General features: G+C 43.7%; 1 protein-coding gene across 3 annotated transcripts in view; it reads left to right on the top strand.

Annotated features, from left to right (window-relative positions):
- Positions 1-18589, top strand: part of Kif5a (kinesin family member 5A) — a 39769-nt gene that overhangs the window by 14147 nt on the left and 7033 nt on the right. Inside the window, exons 2-23 of one of the 3 annotated variants that reach the window (XM_063255020.1) lie at positions 3299-3386; positions 3470-3543; positions 4053-4157; positions 4409-4457; positions 4848-4903; positions 5099-5186; positions 5434-5558; positions 6498-6602; positions 6767-6915; positions 7043-7191; positions 7468-7643; positions 9420-9488; positions 9822-10028; positions 10292-10438; positions 11300-11524; positions 11886-12003; positions 12349-12413; positions 12528-12637; positions 15877-15978; positions 16660-16720; positions 17058-17129; positions 17260-17364. In XM_063255020.1, the coding sequence (XP_063111090.1) occupies positions 3299-3386; positions 3470-3543; positions 4053-4157; positions 4409-4457; positions 4848-4903; positions 5099-5186; positions 5434-5558; positions 6498-6602; positions 6767-6915; positions 7043-7191; positions 7468-7643; positions 9420-9488; positions 9822-10028; positions 10292-10438; positions 11300-11524; positions 11886-12003; positions 12349-12413; positions 12528-12637; positions 15877-15978; positions 16660-16720; positions 17058-17129; positions 17260-17364 (2445 nt within the window). The remainder of the gene's footprint in view (positions 1-3298; positions 3387-3469; positions 3544-4052; positions 4158-4408; positions 4458-4847; positions 4904-5098; positions 5187-5433; positions 5559-6497; positions 6603-6766; positions 6916-7042; positions 7192-7467; positions 7644-9419; positions 9489-9821; positions 10029-10291; positions 10439-11299; positions 11525-11885; positions 12004-12348; positions 12414-12527; positions 12638-15876; positions 15979-16659; positions 16721-17057; positions 17130-17259; positions 17365-18589) is intronic. The other 2 variants (XM_005006387.4, XM_063255019.1) reach the window with 2 other exon arrangements.

Genomic DNA, 18589 nt, shown 5'->3' on the forward strand with positions numbered 1-18589 from the left:
AGTGGCTGACATGTGAAATACTTGGATCTAGTCCCTAAGGACTACCTCCCCACTTTGCCTTTGAGCTCTAATAGGCACTGTCCTCTGATCAAGAAAGCGGATAAGCTCACCTTAGGCTGAGACCTAACTGTACAGGAGCCACATGCTGTACTGGATCTAAAAATGGACCCCCTGACAAATGCTGAGTATACTGTGTTTACGAATGGAAGTAGCTCTGTTAAAAATGGAATAGGACAGGCTAGATACGCTGTAGTCACCTTGGACAGTTATTTTGGCCAAAGCTGTCCTGCTACTGCTTCCTGCTGGTATTTGGAGAGCTGCCACAAATGATGCCAGACCTGCCCTCCCTAAGCCCCCTCCAGGAATCGAGTTGACTGAAACATCAACTCCAACCGGAAAATCTTTACCCACTACTGGAAGATCAGAACCAGACCTGCCCCCACCATTTGTTCTACAAGTTCATCCTGTAGTGCCGGCACCCGTACCCCTGCAGCCTGCTCAGGCTTCAGCATCTCTGTTACTGGCCCTGATCTCTGCCTGGCTTGACTTAGTGTTCATCCTCATCTACTCAGGCTGGCCAATATGACAGAAGTTTGTTGGATCCTGCTGTGAGAAATCATCCCTAGATATGGGCTACCCTTGACCACTGGCAGTGATAATGTGCCTGCATTTGTAGCAGAGATAACTCAAAAACTGGCAGATCTATTAAAGATTAAATAAAAATTACATACAGTGTATAGGCCACAAAGTTCTAAAAGAGTTAAAGAAATAAAACATAGCCCTACAGAAACAGCCTGTAATTAGCTTCACAAAAGTTAACTAAAAGACCCAGGTGCATATTAACTACCAAGTTTCAGAAATCCAACTTTAGAACCACCATTCCAGAGTTAAGAGCACATCCAGATGATTGCTAAAAATTTACCTGGAAGCTCCTCCATGGCTCACTCTATATAGAAGTCACATTCAAAGCCCTGCATTGGTCACTCCAATGCTGACCAGTGCACACATTGCTGAAGCCTGAGGATGCCATTCACATTATTGCTCCATACCTATTCCCCTTGATTTTTGTGCCTTTTCATGCTGCTTACCACAGTTATTGCTTCCCTGCCCGCCCGCCCCCCACCCCCGCTAGCTGTGGTTTTTGCCTTAAACTCTATAGATACTTTCCCAAGAAAATAGAACAATCAATCAAACAGTTGACCAAGGTTTGATGAATACCCAAGGCACACTGGACACTCTCTTAGGTCAGATTAACTCCCTCACTAGCTTGCCAAAGTAATGTTACAGAACAGACAGGTCTAAATTTATGTCTCTTCCTAAAAGCAATGTAGGGGAAAACGCTATAATAAGACCATCTTAGGGACCATGGCTAGGGCCCATTCTAGCATCACTGACAACCCTATAACTGCTTCTCAATTGGGCTTTGTCTCAGAAGAGCACATGTACTATAAAGATTTGCTGGAGAAATGTAACAGAAAATGCCCCTCCCAGCCTCTGTATGTTAGTTTCTTAGTTGCCCAGATAATAGTTTCTGTTGCAGTTCTAGTTGCTTTTGTCTCTTAGAAATGGTTAGTGTATCCTTGTTAGTATAGTGGTGAAAAAAAAAAAAAGAAAAGAAAAGAAAAGAAATGGTTAGTGTGTTGCATATTGTAAGAACCAATGAAAAACAGTCAAGTACTCTACCTCTGTACCCATCCCCCTTTGCAAATCCATAAAAACTTGCCTCCCTGGGCCTTCAGGACCTGACATTTGAGGGACAATTTATTCCCTGTCAGTGCACATCTGATATTAAATCCATCTTAAATCCTAGGTATCATTGCAGTGTTTTTGCTTGCCATTGCAGTATACCTACAGTATACCTCCACTGTATACCTACAGTTTTAACTGCATCTTTTAATTACTTAATTAACTTACATTACAGGTGTGTACCACCACAACTGGCTGCTTTGCATCTTTCACTTAATGCTTTTCCCCCCCATTAGGATCTCTTAGTTACTTTTCTCTCATTGCTGAGACAAAATACCCAAAACCTAAAGTTAAAGAAAGCAAAGGTTTATTTAGCTCACAGTTTGGAGAGATTTCAGTCCAGAATTGGTTGGCTCCAAGGCAGGGGCCCTCCCAGAGGATAAATAATTCGTAGCAGCAGAACACAACAAAAGCAAACCAGAGAAGGAGGAGACAAGCCCCTTTCTGATTTATCTTATCCAGACTGCTAGGATTAGGGTGATGCCATTCTAATCAGTGGACTGATCCCTGCAATAACCCAACCTTAATCCCCAGTACTCTTAATCCTATCATTGACCATGAATCAGAATCAGTCATAAACTCCAGATTCAGCTACCTCTGAAAAAGTCCTTTCTAAAAGTGCATGAGGCTTTGGGGGACATCTAGACCCAAACTGTAACAATCTTAGTATGTAGTTCAGGCTGGCCTCAAACTCACAGAACACTTAATAAATCTTCAGCGCCATTTCATATCAAGATATATGAATAAATGAGGAATTTGTTTTGTCTTGTTTGTGGTGCTGGGGAGCGAACCCAGGGCCTAACATTTACTAGATAAATGCTCTATCATAGAGCTACCTCTGCAGTCCAAGAAAGCTTTTTTTTTTTTGGTCTTTTTAGACAGGGTCTCTTACCTTGCAGTTCAGGCTGGCCTTGAGCTCACTTTGTAACCCAGACTGGACTTGAATTTACAGTGATCCTCTTGCCTCAGCTTCCCAAGTGTTGGGATTGCAAATTTGTGTCACCACACCCATTTGAAAGGTTTTTTTTTTAGGGCTTTTTTTTTTTTTTTTTTTTTTTTTTTTTGAGAAAAGGTCTCACTGTGTAGTTCAGGCTAGTCTTGGACTTACTCTGTAGTCTAGGCTGGCCTTGAACTTGTGGCAGTCCTCCTGCCTCAGCCTCCTGAGTCCTGGGATTGCAGGTGTGGGCCACCATGCCTGGCCCAAGAAAGATATTTTTAAGCTATGAAAGACTTTTTAAAAAACTATTAGTGAATTGTTCTTCACCTTCCACTTCTCATATTGTCTTATTTGGTTTGAATGTGGTGGACTGCTAAGTCACCACACCAACACAGATCCTTTCACACAATCTCACTGTGTGATTTTCTGCCACACAAACCACTCCTGGTGTCAGTACTAAACTTTGCTTCTCTCTGCGGTTTTTCTTATCCTCCAAGTTTCCCGTATAGTAGGAGGGTTGAAGAGTAGGGTGTCATTCTCAGGCTGATAGCAGAGTCTGTGGTAATTCTTCCTGCTCTTCTTGCTTATGCCTGACATCTTTTATTTCCAATCCAGGGGAAGCCATATGTCTTTGACCGTGTGTTCCCCCCAAACACAACCCAGGAACAAGTTTATCATGCATGTGCTATGCAGATTGTCAAAGGTAATGCATGTATTTTTAGGCTAAATGTTTTCAAGCTCTCCATTCCCTAGCTCGCATACCTCCAACAGGATTCTTTCTTCCAGATGTCCTTGCTGGCTACAACGGCACCATTTTTGCTTACGGACAGACATCCTCAGGGAAAACACATACCATGGAGGTGAGAGTTCTAACTGGGAACGAGGTGCTAGGGTATTAATAGAAGAGCAAAGAATCTTGGGGCTGGGGATTTAGCTCAGCGGCATAAGCACCTGCCTTGCAAGCAGGTGGTCGTGAGTTCAATCCTCAGTACCGATAAAAAGGAAAAAGACAAAAAAAAAAAAAAAAAAAAAAAAGAGAGAAGAAGAGCAAAGAATCTCAGTAGGAGCAGACCCAGGGATCACGAGTTGCCTGCTTCAAGGCAGATGGGCGAGGGAATGAATTACGGGGCAGTGTTACAGGGGAATTTTAACAGGATCTCTTCAATCTACTGTTTCCCCTACTCTTGTTATCTTTTTTTGATCTGAAAAAGTAGCAGCAAAGAAAGTCCAAAAAGCAGCTCGGTTATTTTCTTATATTGAAAGGTAGAGATGTTGGTGACCATATCCTAATTCAGGATGCTATTCTGTATCACCTCTTTGTGTCCCCCTGCAAACCTCTGAATTGTCTCATTGTTCCCTCTCCCCTTAGGGAAAGCTGCATGACCCCCAGCTTATGGGAATCATTCCTCGGATTGCCAGGGACATCTTCAACCACATCTACTCCATGGATGAGAACCTTGAGTTCCATATCAAGGTGATCAAGACAGGAAAGCTAGGCATCCACAGATGGGACTGGGAGGAAGAAATCTAGAATGAACCCACTGAAGATGCTGGGGCCCCCACCTCTACCCTCCCCTCTGGGCACCTCATTTCTTCTCCACCAAGATGTTCTCTTTTGTTCTTTCCTATCTGCCTTCACCCTTTGAAGGGTCTTGTTAGTTTGAGATCCCTGTATTAGGTTTAAGATAAGTTCTCCTCACTTCAGACTCCTTTCTTCCTAACCAGGTTTCTTATTTTGAGATTTACCTGGATAAGATTCGTGACCTTCTGGATGGTGAGCATATACCCTGAGTGGGTTAGGGTGGCTGAGAGGGCTTGAGGGTTGGTTGCTGTTTGGCCCATAGGATATACCTGTGTCCTTGGGCTCCACTCCCCAAGAATTTCCAACAATTCAGAGTCAAAAGATGAGCTTTATTAAGGTCCAGGCTCATACATATGTAGCTTTACAGGAGCAGGAGTTTTGGAACTGGAGCCCTAAAGACAAGGAGGAGGGGTGAGAAGTGCTGAGTGTTTAGCATGAACATGGAATGCAGTGTTCACCAGGGAGTCAACCTCCCTTTAGCACAAAAAAGAAATCTCCATCTGAGTGGAGTGCAGAGTGCAGGGGCCGGGGCAGGGGGGGATGAAGTGCTAGCCTTACTCATCCTGCATTTTCTTGATTCAGTGACCAAAACAAACCTGTCTGTGCATGAGGACAAGAACCGGGTACCATTCGTCAAGGTGAGAGTGGGGCGGACACCACACAGGGCTAGTGTATAGCGAGTGGGGGGAGGGAGGAAGAGGGGAGCGTGAGTTCAAGCTTGGGAAAGTGAGATATGCCAGGAGGCCAGGGAAGTCTGGAGACTTGGAAAAGAGAAGCCGGCAGTTTAATTTGCAGATCAGCGGTTATGGGTCACTGTCCATTTCTCACTACAGGGTTGTACTGAACGCTTTGTGTCCAGCCCCGAGGAGATACTGGATGTGATTGATGAGGGGAAATCGAATCGTCATGTGGCCGTCACCAGTGAGTAGGGATGAACCCTTGAGTCTGGTGGTCTGCCTATCTTCTATGCCCCTTGTGGGCCAGTGAGCAAGGAAGATGTCATCCAGAGGGCCTGTGGCCCCTGTAGCCCACTGCCTGGGAGATGAGGGGGCAGGCTGGCTCAGAGGCCCCTTCTCTCTTGCTTAGGAATGGCAGCTGGCGAAGCTGGGGATGAGGGCTGCATTTCCAGAAGGGTTGATACAGTCCTGTTTCTCCCCTGCTCCTGCAGACATGAATGAACATAGTTCTCGAAGCCACAGCATCTTCCTCATCAACATCAAGCAGGAGAACATGGAAACAGAGCAGAAGCTCAGTGGGAAGCTGTATCTCGTGGACCTGGCAGGGAGTGAGAAGGTTGGGAGTCCTGAGGGGTAGGGTGAGGTGGGTAGGGAAGGAAGCCTTGGAGGGGGTGTCTTTTATTTCTATTAAAAAACTTTGTTTTTTTTGTTTTTTTTTTTTTTTTAGTTGATACAGGATCTCATTTTGTAGTGCAGGCATTGAACTCAAGGTGACCCTCTTGCCTCAGCCTCCTGAGTGCTGGGATTACAGGCATGTGCCACCATGCCCAGCCTTAACAAACCTTTTTAAATTGAAATAGAATTCATATATTGGTTACTTTTTTCTCATTGCTGGGACAAAATCCCCAACACCCAAAATGGAGGAAGGCTGTAAGCAACAAGAGCAAAAAGGGAAAAGGGGCATTATTGTATGCCTGCTACCTATCCCTAAGCAGGTACAGCACTCACAGTGTCAATCCTAGTGCAAGATAATGAACCAATCACAAACGCTAAACTCAGCTGCCTTCAAAAGGCCTGCTCCCATGACAGAATGAGGCTTTGGTGGTGGTGGGGAGACACATCTAGACACAAGCCATAGCAATTCACATACCAGAAAGTTCACTGTTTTAAAGAGTACAGTTCAGTGGGTTTAGTATGTTCACAAGGTTTCACAACCATCCCCAATATATAATTTCAGAACACTTTCATCACACAGTAATAGTTGCTTCTCTCACTCCCTGCCACCTGTTCCTTAGTAGCCACTAATCTACTCTCCATCTGAATTTGACTACCCCAAATATTTCATGTAAATAGAAATATATAACATGATGAGGGGTTTGGGGAGAGAGTTTAGGGGGATGGAGAAGGGTCTTCTCTGGTCCTGGTCAAGCATCTTTTACTTTGCCCTCTTTCTCATTCTCTCCCCTCTTTTTGAACTGGGCCCCCTAAGTTGGAGAGAATTGGTAACAGTCTTTACAACTGCTCATGACACACTTATCCCTTAATGCCCTGGCAGGTCAGCAAAACTGGAGCTGAGGGAGCTGTGCTGGATGAAGCAAAGAATATCAACAAGTCACTGTCTGCCCTGGGAAATGTGATCTCTGCACTGGCTGAGGGCACCGTAAGAGCTCCTTGGGTGCACTTTGCCCTCTAACCCCACCTTTTCCTCATGCTTGCCTCCATTGATACCCCAACTTATGAGTTTCTCAGTTCCCAGTCTTCATCATTTTTTTCTGACCCCCTGTTGAATATATTTTTCTGATTCATGGTCTCCCTCCTTCCCAGAAAAGCTATGTTCCGTATCGTGACAGCAAAATGACACGGATCCTCCAGGACTCTCTGGGAGGAAACTGCCGGACGACCATGTTCATCTGCTGTTCACCATCTAGTTACAATGATGCCGAGACCAAGTCCACCCTGATGTTTGGGCAGCGGTCAGTGGCAGAGCCCCCTGAGGGAGCTCTGGTGCCTAGCTCCCATCTCAGCCCCTGAGGCCGTCCCTGCCAGTGTCACCCAAGCCAATGTGGGTCACATCTCCTTGTTTCTCTTGTCTTCACCCAGGGCAAAAACCATTAAGAACACTGCCTCAGTGAATCTGGAGTTGACTGCCGAGCAGTGGAAGAAGAAATATGAGAAGGAAAAGGAAAAGACCAAGGCCCAGAAGGAAACAATCACAAAACTGGAGGCTGAGCTGAGCCGCTGGCGCAGTGGTGAGAGGGGCACCCAGTGGGGTGGGAGGAGGTGACAGCATGGGCACAGCACTGTTTGGATGTGTGTAAGGCCAGGCCAGTTTCCAGGAAGGAGGACTTTGCTTCTGGGGGGTGCAGTGCAGCAGTCAGGAGGGGAGGGCCGACCCCCTAGGGAGGACGGTTCTCCAGGAAAAGAGATGAGGCCCTGAAGGGCTTGGCGTGGAGGAATGAAAGACCAAGGGTTCTGCACGCAGCTTTCTCTTCTCCGTCCCTCCCATTGCTCTGCCCCTCTGTCAGGAGAGAATGTGCCTGAGACTGAGCGCCTGGCTGGGGAAGATGCAACCCTGGGAGCAGAGCTGTGTGAGGAGACTCCTGTGAATGATAACTCGTCCATCGTGGTGCGCATTGCACCTGAGGAGCGGCAGAAATACGAGGAGGAGATCCGCCGCCTCTACAAGCAGCTGGATGACAAGGTGAGGGCACAGGGAATGGAAAGACAGGGGACTGAAACACTTAGCTTATACCACCTTTTTCTGATTTATTTTTTTTGTTTGGTTTTTGTTTTTTTTGGTGCCGAATTCAGATCAGACTCATGATCTTGTGTTTGCCGGGTAGGTGCTTACATGGCTGAGTTAAATCTCCAGCCCTGTCTTTTTCTGATTTAAAAGGGATAACCATTCATTATTGTAAAGTAGAAAGTAAGTAAAAATATATAGAAGAAAATTAAAATCATCCACCACTGTACTTTTCAGAGATAACATTTTGCTTTTCTTTTTGAATGTACTATGCAGTTGAAGTAGCTGAATGTATGACTTTTGCATGCACTTTTTTTTCATTTAGCATATTATGAACAATATTCTAATTCACTGGCATTTTTTAATGCTTTTTAAAAGGTTGCCTAAGAGTCCATCTATGGAAATATACTTAGCCATTCACTTATTACAAGCCTTGCAGTTTCTGTTTTTGGTATTGGAAATGATGATCTTTTTTTTTTTTTGTACTGGGACTCAAACTCATGATCTCATGCTTGCCAGGCAGGTACTTACACCCCTGAGCTAAATTCCTGGCCCCTTTTTCTGTTTTTTTTGTTTGTTTGTTTGTTTGTTTGTTTTTTAATGACTATCTTTTATGTATAAGACTTTGCTTCTTTTTTTTTTTTTTTTTTTTTCTTTTCAGTACTGAGTATTGAACTCAGGAACTCATGCATGCTACACAAGTGCTATAGTGCTGGGCTATGTCCCCAGCCCTTTCCTGTTTGTGTGTTTTGAGGTAGTTTCTCACATGAATCCCAGGCTGGCCTCGAACTCATGGTAATCCTCCTGTTTTAGATTCCTGAGTGCTGGGATTACTTACAGGCATGTGCCACCACACCAATTTTGTTTTTCATTTGTAGATGTGGTCTTGCTAAACTGCTTAGGGTGGCCTTGAACCTGCAATCCTCCTGCCTCAGCCTTCTGCAACACCACACCTGGCTAAGACTTAGGGTTTTTCTTGAGACAGGATCTGACCTTGAACTCATTGTGTAGTCCAAACTGGCTCAAATTTGCAGCAGTTCTCAGTTTCTGAAATGCTGGCTTTAAGACTTAATTTTTGAATGACTGGATTAAAAGGGAATGTTAGAATGAGATTTCTAGTTAAAGGACATGAATATTTAAAAGCTTTTACTGGCTGTTACAGTGGCACATGCCTGTAATCCCAGCTACATAAGAGAGTAAGACAGAAGAATTAGGATTATGGCTGGTGTGAGCAATCTAGGAAGACCTTGTTTCAAAATAAAATAATAAAAAAGATGCCAGGCATGGTGGCACATGCCTATAATCTCAGCACTGCAGAGGCTGAGGCAGGAAGATTTCCATGAGTTTAAGGTCTGCCTAGGCTATATAGCATGACCCTGTTCCACCTCCCCCCACTAAAAAAGATGAGGTTGTATCTGAGTGCAGAGACCCTGGGTTTAATCCTCAGTAGCACACACATGTACACACACACATACACACACAAAATAAATAAAGGCTTTTGCTATGTACTATCAAGGTTATATTAACTTCCTAGGAGAAAGGATTTTAAAGGTAAGAACTGGAGTCAGGGAAAGAAGGTGAGAAAAAAAACATCTGTTTAGTATTTGAGCTTTCTAGCTCAAAACCTAAACTGTTTGGATTTTGCTCAGGATCCTACCTCTACTTCTACCCCTGTTCCAGAACTCCAAACTGGAAGGAGTAGCTTCTCTCACCAGGGCCCCTTTGCCTCCACAGGATGATGAGATCAACCAGCAGAGCCAGCTCATTGAGAAACTCAAGCAGCAGATGCTGGACCAGGAGGAGGTAATGGGAAGGGAAAAGATGCAGGAGGAAAGGGCTTTGTATTCATTCCTGCAAGATATGAAAAGACCTCTTTAAATAAAATCTGATGAAAGAAAGGACATTCTGCTCAGAGCTAGTCACCCTCCAAATCTACTGGAGTCTGGGAACTTCACTGGGGCTATTCTTGAAGCCCAGATGTTGGTGTCCAGGTACTTCTCCATTCTGTTTCCTGATTCCTGTGGGTCTGATGGCTGCTTCTAGACTCGCTAGGTGGCAGCTCAGCTTCCCTAGACTCAGGGGCCTTGCATGTGATCATTCATAACAACTCCCTCACATACCCCTTCTCCTGTGAAGCTGCTGGTGTCCACTCGAGGAGACAATGAGAAGGTCCAGCAGGAGTTGAGCCACCTGCAGTCAGAGAATGATGCTGCGAAGGATGAGGTGAAGGAAGTACTGCAGGCCCTAGAAGAGCTGGCAGTGAACTATGACCAGAAGTCCCAGGAGGTGGAGGAAAAGAGCCAGCAAAACCAGCTTCTGGTGGATGAGCTGTCCCAGAAGGTGGTGAGTGGCCTACAAGTATTCCAAGGGCTCTGACCTCAACACGCCTTCTGTGTCCAAGGTGTGTGGTGTTCTCATGTGTGCACTGTAGACCAGTGTCATGATGCTTTCTCATTCTGCTACTGTACTTCACCCTGCTGGTCTGTCTGTCTTCCAAACACTCCTGTAGGGCCTATGTTCCTCCTGTGGAAGCCCTCAGGGTCATGCTTGAAGTGGGGAGGTGAACAAGAGAATGGTGGTGGGAATGACATGAGGACTATCCTCAGGCCACCATGCTGTCTCTGGAGTCTGAGTTGCAACGGCTTCAGGAGGTCAGTGGACACCAGCGAAAGCGAATTGCAGAGGTGCTGAATGGGCTGATGAAAGACTTGAGTGAGTTCAGTGTCATCGTGGGCAACGGCGAGATTAAGCTGGTGAGTGGGAGAGACAGCAGTCCTGTGCAGGTTGTTCCTACTTTGCACGCTGGTAGGAGAATCAAGGAGGGGCCAGCCAGCCCCTTTAGAATGCTGAGACTGATGGACCAAAGAGTGAGGAAACATAGTTTCAGACTAGACTTAGGAAACCAAGTGGAGGTTTGTGTAGGCTCAACTGAAAAATATATTCCAAAGAGTTTGATCCCTGGTACCGGTAAAAAGAAAAAAGAAAAAAAAATGTAAAAAAAAAAAACATATATATATATATATATATATATATATTCCAAAGTATACAAATAAGCAATAAAGATAAACTCGTAAACTGCTAGTATTATATATGTGTACTGTAAGAATTTTGATATGGCATAAGTTGTATAAATTTTGTGAATATGTATCATATATACATTAAAGTGATTAAACAGTTTTAGAAAAAGATGAAATAGCATGGTCTAGTGGTGGGAGGGTTAAGAAAGATATGTGCAAAAATGTGCAGGTGAGAATGAGGGACCTGGGTGATCAAGCAGATCTATTTGTCTTGAAAAGAAAACCAAGCTGAGCATGGTGGTGGACACCTGTAGTCTTAGCTTCTCTGGAGGTTCAGGTAGGAGGTTTGCTTGTGCTAAGGAGTTTGAGACCAGTTTGGGCAAACAAAGCAAAACCCTGACTCAAAAAAGAAAACCATATTGTTCTTTAAGGTGGAGGAAGAAGACTATAGGAGTTAAATCTTTAAGTGCAGATCAAGGGCATTAGTATAAAATACCATGTGATGGAAAGTCACTAGTGGAAATATCCATATCACCTGAGTCTCTGTATGTGGGTTTGGCAAAAGGTAGAAGGGAGTGGGTTATGGTTTCTTTGCAGCAGGGAAGCAGCTTTTCCTTCTCTGCCCACCCTCAGCCAGTGGAGATCAGTGGGGCCATTGAGGAGGAGTTCACTGTGGCCAGACTCTACATCAGCAAAATTAAATCAGAGGTCAAGTCAGTGGTCAAGAGGTGTCGGCAGCTGGAGAACCTGCAGGTGGAGTGTCACCGCAAGATGGAAGTGACTGGGCGGGAGCTTTCATCCTGCCAGCTCCTTATCTCACAGGTGAGTGCCTGATGTTGAGAGTGTTTGGGTGCCATGGGAGAAAGAAGACTATTCTGGGGTTATGGAGAAAACTCCCAGCATGCAACCTTTATGTCAGCATCCCAGGGTCAACTGAGATCATGGACAGAAGAGCTAGGGTGGCAGAGGAGAAGATCTAACCAAATAAGTAAGGGAGTGCTGTCCTCCGAGCTGAGAGTCTAAAGAAAGACTCTGTAGGAATAGTCTCTGTGCTTTATCCTTCTGAAAGACACAGTGGAGGGGAGAACTTGGGAGGAGAGCTGGTTTATAGAGGCATGTGTTGCTTGGGGTTGTATCCTTTGCTCCAGTCGTGTCCTTTCTCTTGCCAACCTTATTCCACCAGCATGAAGCCAAGATCCGCTCACTTACGGAATATATGCAGAGTGTGGAGCTGAAGAAGCGGCACCTGGAGGAGTCCTATGATTCCCTGAGTGATGAACTGGCCAAGCTCCAGGCCCAGGGTGAGGCCCTCATAGACCTCCATCCCATTCCGGGACCTAATATCCCAGGGGACAGGGAGGAAAAGTCACAAACCTCAGAAAAAACCACCCAGCAGCCCCTGACCCAAAGGATCAGCCTGAACAGCAGATGAGAACTCGTGCCATTTAGCTAAGCTTTTGCATGTAGCTATATGTGAATCATAATCCCTCTCATCTTCTCTGTCCCTATCATATCATATTGGACTGTCCTAACCCTGAAGAGCATCCTGTGGTCTATTCCCTGCCCTGCCCGGAGCTCTGTCTCTACATGAAGTTCTTTCTGTGGGAGGTAGGTTTGATACAGGCTTTCTTCCCTTTTTCCCTTAGAAACAGTGCATGAAGTGGCTCTGAAGGACAAGGAGCCAGACACACAGGATGCAGATGACATGAAGGTGAGTGGGGAAGGCGCAGGGGTGACGGGGGCCTGGTAGGGTGAGGGCTGTGCTAGCCTTCATAGAACTTGTGGTTGGGAGTCTGGCTCTGAACTTGATGTGGATTGTTTTCAGAAGGCCCTGGAGCTACAGATGGAGAGTCATCGGGAGGCCCATCACCGGCAGCTGGCCCGGCTCCGGGATGAGATTAACGAGAAGCAGAAGACCATTGATGAGCTCAAAGAGTAAGGATCTGAGAGAGTGGATGTCATTTATCCTGGGTCCTTTTATCTTCTTGTGCTCACTCTCCTTTGGGATTGGGTTCTTTAACTTCCACATGTCATTCTCTACCAGTGACATAACTTTGCAGTGCGGCTCCAGGACATATAAAGCATAAAGACTAGTCCCTATCCTTAAGGGAGCTCAGGGTTCCTTACTGTCCTGGAGACAGTGGTATGGGTTGGTGAAGGTAGAAGTGTCAGCTTTTTTTTTTTTAAGAAGATAAAACAGAATGAAACCAATCAAAACAAACCAGTGTAAAAGATATAGCACTTCAAAACATTACAGAATTGGGCTGGAGATTTAGCTCAGTGGCATAAGCACCTGCCTTGCAAGCAGGTGGTCATGAGTTCGATCCCCAGTACCGATAAAAAGTTTAAAAAAAAAAAATTACAAAATCCACAATAGTTACCATAATGCCTTTTGATGTCTTCAAAATAGCTGCAGATAACTTCAGACATAGTAAAAATCAGACAGAATAGAATAGAAACAATAAAAGCAAAACAATGAATGCAATTGAGGACTTCAAAATAAGCCAATAGTAAATCCAAAATTGCTACTATAATATGTCTTGCTGTCTTTGAAATTGCTGCTCCTACCGTTGGATTTGACATAATCAAACAACACAAAAGGTAATAAAACCCAATCCAACAAAACCCTGGAAATGATATAGGACCTCAAAACAAGACCTTAGGGTTGACAATTCATCCTCAGAAGGAGATCCCCCTCTAGATGCTACACTGTGTACCACTAGCCTCTGAACCTATGATCAGAACTCTGGCCCTAGATTTGCAATGTTAGTGAAACAACAAAGCATCACAGGACTCCAGTTGCATTTCACCTCCATAGCTATCTTCACAGCCTGTTTCCCCAGATAAGCTAGTTGAACTTTTTTTTTTAATTAACTTTATTGGTACATTTTAGCTATACATAATGATCATATTCACCATAGTGAATTTGTACCTGTATATGATATATGTTGATTCTCCTTTTTTCCCTGTTTCCTTCCCTTCAACCCCTCTTCCCTCCTTATTTATAAAAGCTTTGTTTCCATTTTTTCCCCTTCTTTTGTCCCCTCCTTTTCTCTGTTCCCTGTCCTAGTTCCCCTTCCTGTTTGAACATTTGCTTCCTGTTTCATATCTATTATGCATTTTGGTCCTTATGTATACTTTCAATTTCTCATACCAGAGAAATTATGTGATAATAGAACATGTATGTCTGATTTATTTTACTTAAGAGTATGGTCTCAGATACTTCCATTTTGTTTGTTTGTTTCAGGAACTGAACTCACAACCCCACACTTAACAGGCAGGCACTGTGCTGCTGAGCTATCCCTGACTCAGACGCATCTATTTACCTAGAAATATGTCAAGTCCATTCTTCTTTATGGCAGAATAGTACTCCATTGGATTAAAACCCTACATCTTCATCAGTTCATCAGTTGATGGACTTTTGGGCTGTTTCTAAATTTTAGCTATTAGAAACCATGTTGCTGGGGCTGGGGATTTAGCTCAGCGGCATAAGCACCTGCCTTGCAAGCAGGCAGTCGTGAGTTCGACCCCTGGTACTGATAAAAACGAAAAAGATAAAAAAAAAAAAAAAAAAAAAGAAACCATGTTGCTATAAACATGAGTGTCATGTATTGCTGTGCTATGATGGTTTTAATTCTTTCAGGAAGATACCAAGGAGAATAGCTGGGTCAAATGAAACCTTTAGTCCTAGTTAGTTTTTTTTTAAATCCATTTTATTTCAAGGATAAAAAGAAGAAGAAGAAAAAACTAGAGCAAAATTTCAAAACATGTCAATTGGGGTCAACAATGGTACATACATTGCATATTGTCATCTCCAAGTCATTCACCCAGAGCACAAGAGTCCTAGTTTTTTGAAGAATCTCCACACTGATTTTCACAGTGGTTGTACCAGTTAACCCTCCTACCAACACTGGAGACGGGGTCCTTTTTCCCCACAGCCCTGTCAGCATTTGTTACTGGTTGATTTCTTGCTAATAGCCATTCTTTCTGGGTTGAGATGGAATCTCAAGCATTGTTTTATTATGCATTTCTTGAATTACCAGTGATGTTGGACATTTTTTTATCCATTTATTTGCCATTTGTACTTTTTCATCTGAAAAGTGCCTTTCATTTCAGATGCCCATTTTTGTTTTGGGTCTTTAAATTTTGGGGGTCTGCTTTCTTTGAGTTCTTTATATATTCTAGAAATTACTCCTTTGAGGAACAACTGGCAAAAAAATGTTTCCCATTTTGTGGATTATCTCTCTGTGTCTCTCTCTGTCTCTCTGTCTCTCTCTGGTCTTTTTTGAGACATAGTGTCACTGCAGTTCAGGCTAGTTTGAGCTCACTTTGTAGCCCAAACTGGCCTCAAAATCACAACAATCCTCTTGCCTCAGCCTCCCAAGTGCTAGGATTTTAGGGATGGGCCACCACACCCAGCTTGGGTTGTCTCGACTGATCTATTGGTTTCTTTTTCTGTGCAAAAGCTTTTTAATAAGATGAGATCCCATTTGTTGATTCTTTGTAGTATTTCCTGTACAGTCAGGGTTTTATTCACAAAATCTTTGACTATACCAATGTCTTTAAAAGTTCTACCTATTCAATGTTGTAGCAGATTTAGTGTTTCTATTTTAGTATTTACATCTTTGATCCATTTCAATTTTAGTTTAGTGCATGGTGAAAGATATGGATCTAGTTTTAATCTGCAGCATGTGGAAAGCCAGTTTTTCCAATATCAGTTACTAAAGAGGCTATCTTTTGCCAGGGATACAGCTAGTGGCACAAGCACCTGCCTGGAAAGGGCAGGGTTGTGAGTTCGAACCTTGGTGCCAATTATAAGTAAATAAATAAATGAAATTTTAAAAAATTAAAGAGGCTATCTTTCTCCCAGTGATGGTATTTGACTCCAGCATCAAAGATAAGGTGGCTGAGTATTTTTGGAGTTGTTTTAGCATCTTCTCATCTATTCATTAATCCTCAGATCCATTTATTCGTTTTTTTCCAGTACCTGTTTTTGTAACAGTGGCTCTGTAGAATAATTTCAAGTCAGAGATTGTGATGCCTCTGGGTTGCTTTTGTTGAGATGCGTCGGTTCTAACAAGGCTCACTCACACAAGAAGTAGACAAATGTAGGAGAGTCTGTTCACCCCCCGACTTCTCATCAGTATCTTTTTTTCTCTCAATACCTTTCATAGCCTGAATCAAAAGCTCCAATTAGAGCTGGAGAAACTCCAAGCTGACTATGAGAAGCTGAAGAATGAAGAACATGAGAAGAGCACTAAGCTTCAGGAGCTGACGTGAGTGATGGGCTTGCCAGCAGGCCCAAGGCCACATAGGCTCCGCACTCTGTACAGATGTGCTTACAGATGTGCTTGTAAAGGCACACTGCATGTATAGCTGTAATATGACTCACAGGAAGCAAATTTGATGGGTAGTAAAGAATGACTGCTGGTGAGTATCAGCTGACCTAGGGAAAGAGGCTTGTGATGTTCTAGGAAGTGTGGAAAGCAGGTTGCAAAATGGTATGAGTTGTCCTCATCTCATAAAGTTTATATGTAGATATGTATGTACAAAGAAGAAATAGAGCTGAGTGTGGTGGTGCATGCCTGTAATCCCAGCTCTTGGGAGGCTGAGACAGGAGGATTATGGTAAATTCGAGATCAGCCTGGGCTACAAAGTGAGCTCACAGCCAACCTAAACTGCACAGTGAGACCTTGTTTCAAAAAGACACCCCCCATAAAAAAAAAAGACAAAATAGGTCTGTTAAGATGGACCATAGTGGTTTAATCTATAAATAGTAAAATCCTGACCTTTCTAAAAATTTCCTAGTTCTCTTTTTAATTTCTTTCCTAAGTTTTGCACAGTAAACATGAGTAACTTATATAATAAATTATAGTAGACTAGAGATCAAAGGAATGGAGGAAGGGGTTGGAAGGAGAGTCCTGAGGACTCTTTCTGTCTTATTTCTCTTGCTGCAGATTTCTGTACGAGCGACATGAGCAGTCCAAGCAGGACCTCAAGGGTCTGGAGGAGACAGTTGTGAGTGATTTTCTTCTGTGCCAAGTAAACGGGAGGAGAGGACTTCATTCTCCTTTCCCCACCCCCAGTTATTTCCTAACCCTGCTTCTCCCATCTTTGGCAATTAGCCTATGGCAGTGCTGGTAAACCTAGGGCATGTGTGCCAGAACCAGCTTTTGTTCAAAGCTCTAAAAAGATTTGCCATCGTTGCCCTATTGCATAACAAAGTCACATCTTTTCAAGATGAGTAACTCACTTGACTGTGTAGACTGAAAGTTCCAATAATTTTGGAGGGAGAAGACAAACATGGTAACATGGTATCTAGATACCCCTTTTTTGTTTGTTTGCTTATTTCCAGGCTCGTGAACTCCAGACCCTCCACAATCTTCGCAAGCTTTTCGTTCAAGACGTCACGACTCGAGTCAAGAAAGTGAGTGCGACCCTCTGGATTGTACCAACCCCAAAACCCCTGCCCTTCCTCAGCTTCCTCTAGCCCTGGTGCTCCTGTGGGGCCTGTTTGGCCTCAGGACAACCACATCTTCCTCTCTATCTCTAATCAGAGTGCAGAAATGGAGCCCGAAGACAGTGGGGGGATTCACTCACAAAAGCAGAAGATTTCCTTTCTTGAGAACAACCTGGAACAGCTTACAAAGGTTCACAAACAGGTAAGAGCCCAGATGAGGGGTGAACTTTTGAGGTCAGGTCTCTGATTCCCAAAATCCTTGGAGGCTCCTTGGATTCAGGAAAATATACTTACATATTTTCCTTACTTTTCTCTTTTACTTCACCTACTAGTCCTTTCTTTCTATCATATTTCGGCCTACTTTTTTCTTGCTTTTTGGTTCATGCCTGTTTTCGTTTCTCAAAGTTCCTGACTCACCTCTGCTAGAAATGAATTCTTCAGGCCTACTTTAGAGGACATTGAAATGGACAGAAGTTGAAGAATTATGGAGCTGGATAGCAGAGGGGTAGGGCTTGGCATGTGTGGAGCTCTAGAATCTATCCCTGGCCCCACAAAAAGAAAATTAAAATATATATATATGCACAAAAGCAAAGAGTATATATCAGACTTTAGCCAGAGAGAAAGCAGGGAGATGAGAAAAGCAAGAGAATTGAGCTTTCTTTTATGGAGACACCTCTATCTGCTAGCCTTGGGGAAGGAATCCAGAACATGAAATAATGTCAAATCAGCCTCTGTTTGGGGCCAGTGAAAATGCTTGCTTATTAAAAGTTCCTGCCTCCCTGCCACCCTCCCTGCTGCTGCGGTTCCTTAGTTGGCTGACTGGGTGTCAAAGGTGTGGGCTGGGGAGGTAGAAGGGTAGGACAGGAAATGTTTGGTGTGTGCAGAGCAGAGCACCCACACTAGCACCAAGGAGTTGAGCCTTGAGCCAGGCTCAATGGTCTGTCAGCTGGTTCTTTCAATTGATTCATAAAAGAAACCCTAACTCTGTTGGGATTAGGGTGTAGCTCAGTGGTAAAACACTTGCCTAGGCTCTGGGTTTAATCCTCAGTGCAGCGGAAAAGGAAAGGAAAAAAGAAAAACCCAGACCTCTTTCCCTTCTTCTCGAGACTACCTTAAATTTCCAGATAAACTCACATTCTCAGTACCTAGAACTTTACTTTCTTTTCCTCCCAATGAGGTGCCCAGCCTACACAGTAAATACTACATATTTTTGTCATGAAAAATTCCCAAACCTTCAGTCCCCTGGTAATCTTCAGACTTTACTGATTTTATTTACTACATCTTTCTTTCCTTCCCTTACTATAAAACTGTAACATTGCAAAAAGGTTGAAACACTGCCAGGAAATATTTTTAATAGTTGTGCCATTCTGTTTTCATTCTTGTATGTTCACTCTACCTTTCTGCCCAAATGCCTATTAAATTGCTTA

The sequence above is a fragment of the Cavia porcellus genome, unplaced genomic scaffold (genome assembly GCF_034190915.1).
Source record: "Cavia porcellus strain 051 isolate PalLab524CR breed Dunkin Hartley unplaced genomic scaffold, mCavPor4.1 scaffold_8, whole genome shotgun sequence".
In the NCBI taxonomy this organism is placed as follows: domain Eukaryota; kingdom Metazoa; phylum Chordata; class Mammalia; order Rodentia; family Caviidae; genus Cavia; species Cavia porcellus.